The following is a 14,578-nucleotide window of genomic DNA, read 5'->3' as shown; positions in this document are numbered from 1 at the left end:
CAACAAAATCCTTGTTTTGAACTGGCTTCACTGATGCGTGGCTTTGGATTTCTGACTGGGAGGATGCCCTAAACTCTGAGCTGGAAAGATTCCTGCCTAGCTTGTGACTGGAATGAGCCTTGCTGATATTGTTCATGCTGCTATGACTTAAAGAATTTCCTCTGGGTGGACAGGGTCTGCATACCCAGAGATCATGGTGTAGCACAAGTGTTTTTAGGTTATGGATAGACAAATCTGTGTGATCAGAAAAGAGAAGCATGCCCTCAAATGAGAGGTCCTGAAAGGTATGCTCGCTTTCTGGAGGTAGGCAGGATGTCTGAAGCCATGCCAAATGGCATATTATATAATATGGTCTGTTGAGGCAGGAAGCTCGAAGAGCTGTGCTGGCCCCACTTTTGCCATCATCCATCAGGACAGCACACTCAAAATGGGACCTCTCTAGAAGTAGCTTTTTAAACTCTGTTAGGGTATCCCCACTTATTACAATTGTGCCTGCTGAGGCTCGTTGGCACATTTGATATCCCCTGCTCCAATCCCCTGGGGGCATAGAACTTTCTGCCAAATTGAGCTAACCTTTTGGTTGCTTTGAGTTGAAGAAGGCTCCTTCTCATTCACTGCTGAGATTAAAGAGCTTTGGAAAGGGCATGTTTTCTCTTCACACCCCTGGCAGTGGGAAGGATGGAGGCCTGGGTCTGCCAAATGGTAGAATTGGTTTTCTGGGCTGTCTTGCAAAAGGGAGGATGATTCTTGATGGACCCTCAGAAGTTCACCAATAGGGTCCCCTAACTTTCCTACCTCCTCTGACAGCAGGCCCATATCACCCACTCCAGGAAGTGCTGTGCTTTAACCATGAAGGCTCAGAGCAAGTCTTCATGGGTTTTGTGGTCAGTAGGGGGAGGCCCAAATATTGACATCCCTGCCGCTGCCTCATTCAGGGATGAGGATGTTGGGGTAAGAGGGAGAACAGGCTCCTCTTGGATGTCTGTGGCGCCTGTCTCCCACATGCCCTCATGATGGCTGTCAGGCAAATTATGCACGGATGAGGCATCAGCGGAATACCAGCACTCAGACCTGTCCATGTGGCTGGGTGACTTGGTAACAGTGGCCTCTGGTGGACAGGTAGTGGGTGTCATCCCCAATGACCTGGGATGGTGGCCCACTGAGGTTGCCAACTGGGAAGCCAGTAAAGGGTCACCTGGGACTTGGTGGTACATCCAAGCAGTCCAGAAGGGCCACTGAGGAGGTGCCAGGACATGCGAGGCACCCCCTTGTGCCTGGCACTTCTAGATGGGATTGATTCTACCTCTGACATGGACAACCCTGAAGGAGAGGACCAGGGTGGTGCCAATGAATACTGGGCAGCAGTATGGGAGATTTGAGGTGCTAGGACTCCTTTAATGAGTCCTTTCCCTGCACTGTTTCACACACTGATGCTGGGGTACTCCACACTGGAACACAGGCCAGGCATTCAAGAGTCATGGTTTTAAGTGCAGCTTCCATCAGAAGCTGCTTTAATCTGAAGCTTCTCCTTTTGTCATTCAAGGCTTAAAAGCAGATTTTGCAGCTATCTGCTAGATGCATCTCCTCCAGGTAGTGCTAGGAGGAATTATGGGCATAGACTTTTGGTAAGAACCACAAGACTTGAAGCCCTGTGCTTCTGGCATGTTCTGCAGCCCCAGGCTGGCAGTGGGACAGACAAACCTAGTCATCCTAGTTAACTTCTTACTTATTGGTTTTACTGTAAGTAGTAGTTAATCATAACTAACAAACTTTAACTACTCCAATTAGAAACAATAACACTAGGGGCTTGTCTACACTACCACCTTCCTTCCAAGGAAGGATGGTAATTAGGGTGTTGGGAGTTTACTAATGAAGTCCTCATGTGCACAGGCAGCACTTCAGTAAACAAATTCCACCCCCTCGGCAACTTCGAAGTTTCGAAATTTTGAGGAGTAAGGGGACTTCGAAGTTGCCGAGGGGGTGGAATTTGTTTACTGAAGTGCTGCCTATGCACATCAGGACTTCATTAGTAAACTCCCAACACCCTAATTACCATCCTTCCTTGGAAGGAAGGTGGTAGTGTAGACAAGTCCTAGGGGTCAAATTGAGAGCATGTGAGCCCCATCCCAATGCCATTGTGGGTGGTAAGAAGGAACTGAAGAGGTAGTTGGGTCAGCAGGGTCATATACTGAACGCCATGAAGGCCCCATTTGAGGCGGGTTTCGACCTGATGGGTGCTGTTAGGGTAAAAAGTTTCTGATGTCTGCGCATGTGGCATGTGCACACTTGACTGGAATCAGTGTGAACATGCATTTAAAAAAAGAACATATAAATGCCACTGCTCCTGTCACTTACTCTTAAAGAAATTGTTTGCTCACATCAATAGCCTACTACATATGAAAGAAATAAAGGAAAACTGACACAAAGCCTACAAAAGTACCCCATAATGTTCTATATATGGTAAAAACCCCACTAAGCATTGTCTGTTCCTTAGCATATTTAAAGATAAAACGCAGGACATAGGGCAATCTATGTTGACTTATATATGTGATCAGGCATTAAAGAAACATCTTTCACCATGAAGTAGAGCCTTTCCAAATTCAGAGCTGTGCTGAAGCACATCACACTCTATGAAATGTGATCTCCCCTTTGAAGTCTGACTAGTGTAGGAGAGGTGTAGGGTTGAGAGGGGAGATCTGGGGGCACCAGATATTATTCCCAGCCAAGCTGGGGAGGGATGGGACTTTCTCTTCCTCTGCAGAGGCTGTTACCGGGGCCAGGTCAAATCCATCACTAAGAACCTCTCCTGGCTGGAAGTCCAGCTCTGAAGGAAGTGCTGTCACTAGAAGTAGCACAGAAATAAAAGTAGGGGTGTTGTGGTATTGCCACAGTAGCCTTGTGGACTCTCCCTCCAGCCATATTTTGGTTTGGGACTCTCATGGTTACAACTGTGAAATTTCAGCTTTAAATATAACACTCTCTGGTCTGGAAATGAAACTTATGGTGTCCACAATATCATCCATTCCATGGAGTGCTGTGCTTTAACTGTGACAGCATACCCTAGTGGTGGGCTAGGGACAGGAGCAGGATTAGTAAGAGCACACATACAGGATTGAAGAGTCATTGTGGTGGCCCTACCAAGCACTAGCAAACCAAGATAAACATTCAGCAGAGAACACAACTCTTTGCAACTTTAGAACACGTTGCCAAGTCTTCAAGCATTTAGGATGAGATAGCAGATAAAAATTTTTAGAAAAACAACATTTTTAAACAGGTACCAGTCATCCTATATTTACTCACTTTAACCCAGCCCCCCCGCCCCTCTCTCTCTCTCTCTCTCTCTCTCTCTCTCTCTCTGTGTGTGAGAGAGAGAGAGAGAGAGAGAAATGGTCTTTCTCCAATTTCTAAATTGTGAAATGATTATGTAATTCATGCTGTACTGAGCACTAAATCCTAGCTCTTCTGCAGAAATTTCAGAACGACAAAAAATTCCACATGCATTTTACCAAAAGACCTTCCCTGTCCTGTGCAATAAAATTTACAACACGGTGTGCAAACATGTTAATAATTTATTTCAATGTACAGTCCACATCCATTATATCAGTGCAACACTAGCATTTGAACAAGTTCCAGTATTTAGCTGTTGTAAAGTTGAAAATGCACACATGTTTTCAGTAAACATTAGGGCTTTGCTGTTAGTAGTGTCAGTATTAAATTTTCAAAGCTTTATCATGCTACAATAATTATAGCACTGTGTCTAAAGTCAACTGAACTTTAGCACCTTATTTATATTTCAGCAATGTAATGTCAGCAACTTTTAGTTCTTAATGAGAAGCCAAGCAGTAAAAAAAATATTTTTAGGAATTATACCATTTTCCAATAGGCAAACTAACTAAAATGCATAAAGAAAAATGATGATAAACTGAAATGGTCTCTGTGTCACTGGGTTCAGTCAGCTTAAGTTTAATAAGCTTTCCCAATGAGAAGCTGGCAGAAAGAAGCCTAAGAGCATGAGACATTTTGCAGGAACTCTATAAAAGAGCAGTATATTTAAAAAAAAATCTGGCAATCTTTAATTTGTGAGAATAGTTATGCATGTATTTAGATAAATATGCATGCACACATCGAGTTATGGACATTCACATGTGTGATCTGCTTATTTTTACATGCACCTATAGTAACTGCACATATGTATTTGATACACAATGGCATACCTTGTCCCCTCCAATTAAAAATCCTAAATATTTAGATTGTAGAATGTATTTTCCTATAAGAAAATTACAATTACATTTTGGACAGCAGCTGTTTCAAGTTCCGAAAAAAGGACACAGAAAAATCCACTATATTGAAGTATTATGTCCTATGTCTCAAGTAATAAAATTGAGCTAGAAAATGAACAACTCATACAGAAAACCCATCCTATTAAAAAGTTATATCAAGGGCTTAACTGGCAAAGCAACAATGGCTTTGCCAAGAGAAGCAGATCACAACCTGCCCATATGGCCCAATTACCATCCAGTTGCAGCCTAGCTGTGTGCCACAGGCTGCTGAGCCCACATGGCAGGGTCCCATATGGTTCAGGACTGGCATCAGGGATTCCAGCTGACTTCCCACCCAGAGCTTTGCTCATGTACCCACTACAAGGAGGAGTCTCATGGCAGGAGGTGCTGCATACAGAGGCAGGCAGGGGAATTACTGATTAATGTGGTTCTCAACCTACAGCCCACAGTGATAAATATGTTGAGAACCACTGAGCTAGAGATTCCCAAGTATCAGAATAGGCCTTTGGCAAGAAATTTCTGACCATGGAGTAACACATTACATTTACGTTAGATTCCTGACTTTCTTTTTTAAAGCAGGAGGGGAAAAAGAAGGGGAGAAGATAGCAGCACACAATGCAGATACATCACTGAGTATAGTACACCGTGCGGCACAATGGCAAAGTTTGAAAATCTTCTGTGGAATTTGAAAACTAGAGCCAACAACTCAGATTATTCAAGTAAGAAGTGCTACAAAAGCATGCAAAATGCATTTCCTGATTTCCGGATGCTTTCCCATCTTCTCCATGCAAAGCACAACGAGTTGACTGAGAGGTGAGTGTTGGTGTGGAAAAGGGAGACAAATTCTTGGTCAGTGAGCTGCTAATTTTTCTAATCATCACTGCTGTTTCTATTAGTTAACAGTCACACAGATTCCTGAATAAAGTTATACTGACAAAAGTAATGTGAAAAGAAAGTAACTGTCTTTAAGTTTGGCTATATCCCATGTGTCACTTCCAAAAACAACAAAGAGAAGGGTAAGCTAGTGTTTTAATGTGGCCTTTTCTCTTATTCATGAAAAAACAGGAGCAGATGACAAAAAAAAGAAGAAGAAGAAAGGTTGGCAGTGGCTATCCAAGTATAAGACCTAACTTTTCTGTTTTGCAAGAGCTCCGTTATGGTGGGTCATTAAAACACTGAAATGCAGGACGGTTCAACAGTCAATGATATATCTTGCTTGACACTTATACAAGCGACACATCTTAAAATAATGATCCTATTTTAAAAGCATAATTCTAGGCTTCCGTTTGGCCTTAGAATCCACTAAAAGGCAGCACTCTGCTCCTAAGGATGATGCTGTACAGTACTCTAAACTTCAGGATGTTTTAAATATCCCTTTAAATGCTTCACACATCTGGTGGAGTTGGAATGGGGAGCAAGGAAAGCGCTTTTCATGCTAATCTCACACATAGGAAAGAGAACAGAACAAAAAAAAAAAAAAAAAGAGTTAAAACTTCCTTTCCAGGTTGTTAGACACAAGGCCATCTCCTCCATAATGGAGAGGACAAGTAGTACTGTTTTCCAAGAGGACGCTGGAAATAATGGTACCAGGATATGGAGTGACAAAAAAATGAAAGGGAAATAGTGGGGAGTCCATATGATTTCTCTAAACAATAAATACAATAGCCTCCCTTTAACTCAGTTTAAGCCATAACTGTGCCAAGATTTACACAACAAACTCAAATTACCATAAAAACAACTGCAACATTTACTTTCATTATAAACAAAAGAGGGTCTTTTGAAATTTGCTTCCCTAACTGAAGTGACTCCCTCTAATTATGCTCCCTCCCCACTTCGGCTGGTTTGTAGTGTAACTTGTTTTCAGTTACTGCATTAGAGTGCAAGGCTGCTTATCAAAAAAGGAAAAAAGTGATGTTTACATTATTAGCTTTCGTTCAGCAGCATACAGGATCTTTAAAATGTCATTAGTACATCACGTTCTTGTACACTAGTGTAGAAGGGTCTCCCAAAGATAAAGGAATGTAGACCTGGTTTGCTCTTCTCAGCTAAAGCCATTATTATGTTAAGATCGCCCTCTGCTGTTAAGTCAAGGTCTATTTTTAAGCTACGAAGAGACTTAAAAGGCTTTTTTCCTTTCTGCCTGCAGGAGAGTAGAGGAAAAAGATGTTACAATACAGAAAGAATGTCTAATGAACAAGAAATTCTTACCACCCCCCGCTTTTTACTTACGTATCATCTTCTATGTACTTTATAAGAGTTAAGGCTTTTCTATGAAGAACTAGCAGAAACTGAGAAAGGAAAGTCCTCCTCAGAGATGAGCCAGGTTTCAAATGAAAGACCTGTTAAAAACAGCATAAAACTTAATTACATGAAAGACCCATGCAACTCAGTTTTCATTCCAGGAACACAGAAAATTAAACAGCATACATACATATACACAAAAATCCCATGCTCAGAGGTGCTGTCCTAGGCTGTGTACCTGGGATTCTATACCTCCTTTCCCCAGACACATTTTTACACTGCCTCTCCCCGACAGAGGTCATTATTGTCATTCCTGGATGCAGTCCCTCCAGAAAAGTACTGTGTAGGGAAATATCACAGCATCAACAAGAATGACAGGTTAGAACTTGTACATAACTCAGTAATATTTTTCGATTATTAAGGTAATAGAACAACAGCTGCTTTGTAGGAACCTGCAATTGGGAGGTCACTACATTTTGCACATGTTCAGGAGTCCATCTAGTAGTAGTATTCTGCTAGAAGAATCTATTTGTGTTAAAATACTTGTTATAAGAGAGTAGAGAATTTTTAACTTTTGCTCGTTCTAAAAGAACAACTGTTACCTGATCCAGGAAGGCTTTTACTAACGTATCACGATGCAAGACATCTTGAAAAACATTCCTGTGGAGAGAACAAAGAAAGCATGATGTAACGTGATAAGGAAGAACTAAATATATTACACTGGTTTCAGCTATGAGCCTGGCAGAATTAAAAACAATTAAAGTAAGTTTTACTAAATTATAGTATGGCTTATCTTTTAAGAAAGTTATGCTGAAATAGAAAAAGAGAAGTTACTCACCTGTAGTAACGATGGTTCTTCGAGATGTGTCCCCATGGGTGCTCCACAATAGGTGTCGGGCTCGCCCGGCGCCACAGATCAGAAATCTTCCAGCAGTTTCTCCTGGATCGCGCATGCGCTGGCGCGCGCTGCTCCCCCACACACCCCCAGCCACGTGCGCGATCCGGTCCCCACCAGTTCCTTGACCAACCACCTTGAATGCTCCTGAAAAACACTAGACAGAGATCCGAAGTGGGGAGGATGGGCGGGTGGTGGAGCACCCACGGGGACACATCTCGAACAACCATCGTTACTACAGGTGAGTAACTCCTCTTTCTTCTTCGAGTGGTCCCCGTGGGTGCTCCACAATAGGTGACTACCCAGCAGTAACCCAAGTAAGGAGGTGGGTAATCGGTTTATGTGCAGCTTGCCCACGAGAGGGCTGCTGTCGACAGATGGGTATCCTCTTGGAATACCCGATGTAGGGCATAATGCTTGGCGAAGGTGTCGTAGGACAACCAGGTCGCCGCTCTACAGATGTCTATTAACGCGATGCCCTTGAAGAAGGCTGTTGACGCCGCCACCGCCCTGGTGGAGTGAGCCCTGGGCGGGGCCAGCAAAGGAGTCTTTCGATACAGAACACAATGTGCTTTGAGATTCTCTGTGAAGAGAGACCTTCTCCTTTTGACCTGGGAGCGAGAGAGACTAGAAGCCTGTCCGTTTTCCGGAAGGACTTAGTTCTGTCTATGTAGAAGGCCAACACCCTCCTCACATCCAGGAGATGCAGGTGTACCTCCTTGCTGGAGCTGTGAGGCTTTGGGTAAAACGAAGGTACAACTATTGGTTCGTTAAGATGGAACTCCGAAGAAACTTTTGGAACAAAGGCTGGGTGCAGCCTCAAGGTTACCGCCTCCTTTGAGCATACTGTGCAGGGCGGCGTTGGCATCACTGCTGCGAGCTCGCTCACCCTGCGGGCTGACGTAATTGCAAGGAGGAAGGTTGTTTTCATCGTAAGGAGACGTAGGGGAACTGTGGCTAATGGTTCGAAAGGTGGACCCGATAGCGTGCTGAGCACCAAGTCCAAATTCCACGATGGTGGAAGCAGTTTCCGAGGAGGGTACAGGTTTACCAGCCCCTTCAAGAACCTTGTAATGATAGGATGGGCGAATACAGTGGGCCCTTCCTCTGTATGCCGAAAGGCTGATATGGCAGCGAGGTGAACTTTTAGCGAGGATAAAGAGAGCCCACCCCTCTTGAGGTCCAATAAGTATTCTAGTATTACAGGTATAGGAACGTCAACGGGAGCTAACTGCTTGGCGGAACACCAGGCTGTAAATCGAGTCCATTTCTGCTTGTAAGTCCTCCTGGTGGAGGTCCTTCGGCTACATTCCAGGACTACTTGTACTCCCTCTGTACACATGCTCTCTAAGGAGCTGAGCCGTGGATTAGCCATGCTTGCGGACGCAGACCCTGAGGGTGCAGGTCACTATGGACCCCTGAGCCTGCGTGAGTAAGTCCGGTGCCACCGGTAGAGGAAACGGTGGGTGGTCCAACATGCACAGAAGCAAGGGAAACCATTGCTGCTGATCCCAAGTTAGGATTATGAGTATCATGCGAGCTCTCTCCCTTCTGGCTTTCTGGAGAACCTTGTGGATAAGCGCTGTGGGGGGAAATGCGTAAAGTAGGGGGCCCCTCCATGAAATCATGAATGCGTCCCCCAGGGACCCCCGCCCCACTCCTGCCCTGGAGCAGTACTGGGGGCACTTCTTGTTGTACTGGGTGGCAAACAGATCAATCTGGGGAAACCCCCATGTACGAAAAATGCGCTGTAGCAGATCAGAGCGGATCTGCCATTCGTGCGCGAGTGCGAAGCACCTGCTCAGCTGATCTGCTTTCACGTTGTGAGCGCCTGGCAAGTACGAGGCTTTCAACGTTATGTTGCTGGCGATGCACCAGTTCCACAATCAGACTGCTTCTGCACAGAGAGCACAGGATCGTGCTCCTCCTTGGTCGATTGATGTAAAACACAGTGGAGGTATTGTCGGTATTGATCCCGACTACTTTGCCATGTAGGTAATCTCAAAAATGTTTGCAGGCATTGAACACTGCTCTGAGCTCCAGTATGTTTACGTGCAGTGTCTGTTCCGCAGGGGACCATAGCCCTTGCGTCACCTTGTCGCCGATGTGCGCTCCCCATCCTATGTGGGAGGCATCAGTAGTAAGAAAAATAGAAATTTGTGGTTGGTGAAAGGGCACCCCCACTAGCAGATTCTTGGGGTTCTCCCACCACACCAGGGATCTGCGCACCTCTGTCGTGGGCGACACCACCCTGTGGACAGTGTGGGATGCCGGTTTGTAAACGCTCGCCAGCCAATGCTGCAGGCTTCGCATGTGTAACCTGGCATTCTGTACCACAAACGTCGCTGCCGCCATGTGGCCCAGCAGCTGTAAGCACGTTAAGACCGGCACCGTGGGGCTGTATGTGATGACTTGCACCAGCGAACTGATGGCGTGGAAGCAGGCATCGGGTAGGTACACCCTTGCTGTGATAGAGTTTTTGCGTGCCCCTATGAACTCTATATCTTGTGTGAGTTCGGTCTTTGACTTTGCGAGGTTGATAACTAGGCCCAGTGAAGAAAACGTGTCCACTGTGACGCGTATCATGCGTAAGACCTCTGCCTTCGAGGCCCTTTTCAGCAGGCAGTTGTCCAGATATGGGAAAATAAACACCCCGTCTGTGCGGGTAGGCTGACACCACTGCCAGGGTTTTGGTAAAGACTCTGGGGGCCGAGGAGAGGCCGAACGGAAGAACCCTGTACTGGAAGTGCTCCCTGCCGACCGTGAAGTGGAGGAAGCGTCTGTGTGCCAGGTGGATTGTTATATGCAAGTAAGCATCTTGAAAGTCGAGGGCTGCAAACCAGTCTCCATCGTCCAGTGCCATGAGTATCGAGGCAACTGTGATCATCCGAAAAAGTTGCTTGCGCAAGTAACGGTTGAGGCCCTGAAGATCTAAGATGGTATTGATAGTGCAGTCCCGACATACCCATCAAACTTGTTGCCTCTGATATTGAGCACGCTGTGGTTGGTAAGCGTAGCGTCTTTGCTGAGGATAAAATTTTTTCTTCCTGTATGGGGGAGTATAAATGCCCAAGGTTCTAAGTGTAGCTCTTGAGTCCTTACTGGAGTGGAGGACCGAGTCGGTTGAGTCTGCACACTGCTTTTGTGTATCAAACGGAAGGTCCACGATCTTCGCCTGTAGGTCCCTAGGGATACCAGACGTCTGGAGCCAGGATTCTCTAAGCATGACCACTGCTGTAGCTGTTGAACGTGACGCTGTGTCTGCCACGTCCAGGGCAATCTGGACTCCCGTCCGCGATGCTGCGTAGCCCTCTTGAACAATCGCTTTTAACACCGGCTTTTTGTCTTCCGGAAGTGACTCCATGAGGGGACTAAGTCTGGAGTAATTATCAAAATTATGGTTTGCTAGGCGTGCCACATAATTTGCCACTCAATAACAGGGTAGAAGAGGAATATACCTTCCTGCCAAACAGCTCTAGCTTCTTAGCATCTTTGTCCGATCCCCCCGATTTGTACTGAGAAGCCTTCGACCTCTGCTGGGACGATTCGACCACCAAAGAATTTGGTTGTGGGTGACTAAAGAGGAACTCCACGCTCTTTGCCGGGACGAAGTACTTCTTATCCGCTCTCTTGTTCGTAGGCGGGATAGAGGCCGGAGTCTGCCATATGGTAGTGGCTGACTCCATAATGGCTTCGTTCAGCAGAATAGCAATTTTGGATGAAGCCGGGGGTCTCAAATTTTTCAGAAGTTTATGATGTTTCTCCTGCACCTCTGCCGTTTGAATGTCTTGCGTGAAAGCTACCCTTTTAAATAGCTCCTGAAATTGTTTAAGGTCATCTGGGGGGGAGACATCCCCGGGGGCCATGGCCTCATCTGGGGAGGATGAGGAGGAACCACTGGGGTAAACCTCCCTCGAACCCTCAGGCTCCTGCGGTCGATGATACACTTGCTCCCTGGAGGATTGTGAAGGAAAGTCTCGGGGTTCCAAAACTAACTCCCCTTGAGACAACTGTGTTTCTGTCCCCGATCGAGAGTGTCCACAGGGGTACTGAGTGGCCGGGGGGGGGGACCTGCCCCTGGATGTAGGCCTGCGGTGTCTGTGTCCAGCATGAGGAGGACAACCATAGCAGCATGGGCAAGGGTCTGGGGATGGAGACCTGGATCACCCACGGAGTGTGTATCCCCGATGTCTGGGAGAGCGAGACCTCCGCGATGACACGGACAGAGGTGAAACTGGCTTGTGATAGTACTCCAGGGGATCCACTCCCAGAAATGGTGAAGGTGGCCCAAGCCATGGTGACATTGGTTGGAGGAATGGAGAAGGAGGTTCTGGATAAGCCAGTGGAGACGCAGGCCTTCGGTGCGGCATGTGTATCACAGGGGGAGGGCCTCGTGCTAACAGCAGCGCAGCCCTGTCCGGAGATGGGCTGCGGTGCCGGGTTTTTGATTTCGTCTTGACCCTCCCCTGCGGGGCTGGCACCACCCCCTCCCGTGCCAGGGATCTCGGCCCTGCTGTCAGCGCCACACTCGGCACAATCAGCTGTGGTGCCGCGTGGGTAGCTTCCTCGGGCGCCTGCAGGCTCCGTGCCTGGTGCCCCTGCACCGTTGGTGCCACGGGGGCCGGTGCTGCCAGGTCCGGCGCTTGCCTCGCTGATGCTCTGGGCGCCGCACATGCCGGCTGTTGTGTAACCGGAGGCTCAGCCTCTGCCACGGGCGCTGCCGCGCTGCTGCTTGCCTGAGTATGCAGGTGGGGGCTGTGTGCGCCACTCGTCCTGCTCGCTGAACCCGCCAGCAAGGATAGAGCCAGGGAGAGTTTTCTCCATTTCTGCACCGAGGGGGTCAGAGAAGCTGCCCTCCTCTTATGCAACCCAGAGGGCCCTTCTGGGTGAGGCTTCTCCGGCAAGTCCGGCTGGAGAGCCTTATTGAACAAGAGCATTTTAAGCCTCATCTCTCTGTCCTTCCTGGCCCTGGCTGTGAGCTTAGCACAGTGAGAACACTTCTGGGTAACATGGGATTCCCCCAGGCAGCGGATGCATTCGCTATGCCCATCGGAGGCCGGCATAGCTTCACGGCATGACTCTCACTCTTTAAAACCTGAAGAGGCCATTGCGGTGAGTCCTTTACTGTTAATAGGGTACTTAGCACTTAATCCATGCCTTTCCACCCCAAATAGCGATCACCAGCCTGCGGGGCAGCGGGCAGCCTAAATGGCCTTCACGTCTGCTCTTCTCTTCTCCGCTCTTCTCTTTTTTCCCTTTTTTTTTGCTGATATTCTCTTTGTCTTTGCTTTCTCTCTCTCTTTTTTTTTTTTTTGTAGTAACCAAAAACAACAAATTACACGTAAGAAAAGAACTATCTAATCTGACTCTGGCCTTAGCCTGAGCGGATTCCGTCTGCAGCCGATGGTGGCTGAGAAGGAACTGGTGGGGACCGGATCGCGCACGTGGCTGGGGGTGTGCGGGGGAGCGGCGCGCGCCGGCGCATGTGCGATCCAGGAGAAACCGCTGGAAGATTTCCGATCTGCGGCACCGGGCGAGCCCGACACCTATTGTGGAGCACCCACGGAGACCACTCGAAGAAGAACCAAATGTTTTCAGCCCAGATGCATACGAAACTCAGGTATGGTAATATAAAAGCTATAAATCATTCTTAATATTATTCAACCAAATTTGATGGGATGGTGTCAGAAGTTTTATTCTAGTGGAATGTTAATAGAATATGGAGGAAATTTGTTACTTCTGTAGTGCCTTTAACTTCCTGTAATCCATTGCCCAAGGAGAAGTCACATTTATTCTGCTTGAGGAAAGACGTTACTGATTAAAACAGAACTGTGTTTCATTAGAAAAGAGCTCACAAAATGCGAAATACATGATTATGCTGTCACAAGCAGTGTAATTTTGAAAGTATAAGGACAGTACATACAAATCAGGTGTGAAGCTTTCATCTGTATGGATAGCGGTATCCTGAGCAATCTCTTCATCTGAATTGGCTCTCCAAAACGCTGCCAACTCGGACCTCATGTATCGTCGTTGGTTATAGATATGTTCATGGCAAGGAGGCATCTGCTTCACAGTGTTGACATCCACATCTATATGTGTAGTAGGATATGGAGCATACATTACTTGACGGAAGGGCAACACAAAACTTCCAGTTGCATCCTGTTACAGCAAAAAACAGTTAGAGAAGACCCCTGGTTACAAAATAAAAAAATAAAAAGAAAATACAGGTATTGGAACAACATTAAAGCACTAGTCGAGTTTCAAAACAGTGTGAAAATGCATCTGGTGTGTGTACTCATAACTGTTGTTAAATCTTGCTGTAAAATGGGTAGGTTGCCTAAAATACAAAAACAAAATATCAATTTTTTTGTGCCCCGGGGGTGGGGGGAGGCATAAGAGTGTTGGGAAAATAGTAATTTGAACATGACTGAATAATTTCATTACAGCCTTGGTGGTAATAAAACCCTTCCAGCAACTCCCTTGCACCAACTGGCACATTAATCTTGTGCTGCATGATGCTTGGCATTAAAGTGAGTTATACAGCAGTATGGGAAAGGAGATCTTGAACACTACAGCCATCAGGAGCTCTTGAACTAACAGAAGTCAGGAGGGAATATAATACAGCATTATGGAGTTATGTATTATGAAGAAAACCTGACAACATTTAACTTAAGCCTTCTGAATTTGAGAAGTTTAAACATGCACAAATTAGGTTTCCTTAAAAATATTTTCAATGATGGGAAAATCATTCATCTTCACATTTTTGTAGGAAAGCTTTAGAAATTCTCTCAAAATGCAAGTACACAATGCACACAAACAGCATTTGAAGTCAGAACCTCACAAATGCACACCTGCTACTGAGAAAAAAAGGAACTACTTAGTTTACCGATGTAGGCGGTACCTTCTCGTAGGCAAAGAGGTTAAGTTTTTATTTGGTTTTGATAAAAGGCATTGGTCCCACCAAACAATACTGCTACTGCTGGGTAAGTACAGTAAACTCATATCCAGCATTCTATTATCCAGAAATCTCAAATAACCAGCATTTTAATCAAAAGTAAATTTTAGTTACATTTTCTGAGTATAGTAAAGTGAAAGTAAATACAAATAAATACAGCAAATACAGCATAAGTTTACAGTGTACAATACTACTTTTCATAAATAA

The 14,578-nt window shown here is 46.0% G+C and overlaps 1 protein-coding gene across 4 annotated transcripts in view; it reads right to left on the bottom strand.

The window, feature by feature from the left end:
* C9orf72 (C9orf72-SMCR8 complex subunit) overlaps nt 1–14,578 on the bottom strand; it is a 54,098-nt gene that overhangs the window by 18,976 nt on the left and 20,544 nt on the right. Inside the window, exons 8-11 of one of the 4 annotated variants that reach the window (XM_074994701.1) lie at nt 13,340–13,575; nt 7,124–7,181; nt 6,510–6,619; nt 6,200–6,420 (exon numbers count right to left, since the gene is read on the bottom strand). In XM_074994701.1, the coding sequence (XP_074850802.1) occupies nt 6,234–6,420; nt 6,510–6,619; nt 7,124–7,181; nt 13,340–13,575 (591 nt within the window). In that variant the 3' untranslated portion in view covers nt 6,200–6,233. Of the gene's footprint in view, nt 1–3,404; nt 6,421–6,509; nt 6,620–7,123; nt 7,182–13,339; nt 13,576–14,578 lie in introns of those variants that run through there. The other 3 variants (XM_074994702.1, XR_012645628.1, XM_074994703.1) reach the window with 3 other exon arrangements.

This window comes from Carettochelys insculpta, chromosome 5, assembly GCF_033958435.1.
Source record: "Carettochelys insculpta isolate YL-2023 chromosome 5, ASM3395843v1, whole genome shotgun sequence".
In the NCBI taxonomy this organism is placed as follows: Eukaryota; Metazoa; Chordata; order Testudines; family Carettochelyidae; genus Carettochelys; species Carettochelys insculpta.
The sequence above is the reverse complement of the archived record's forward strand: the minus strand, read 5'-3'. Positions and strand labels throughout refer to the sequence as shown.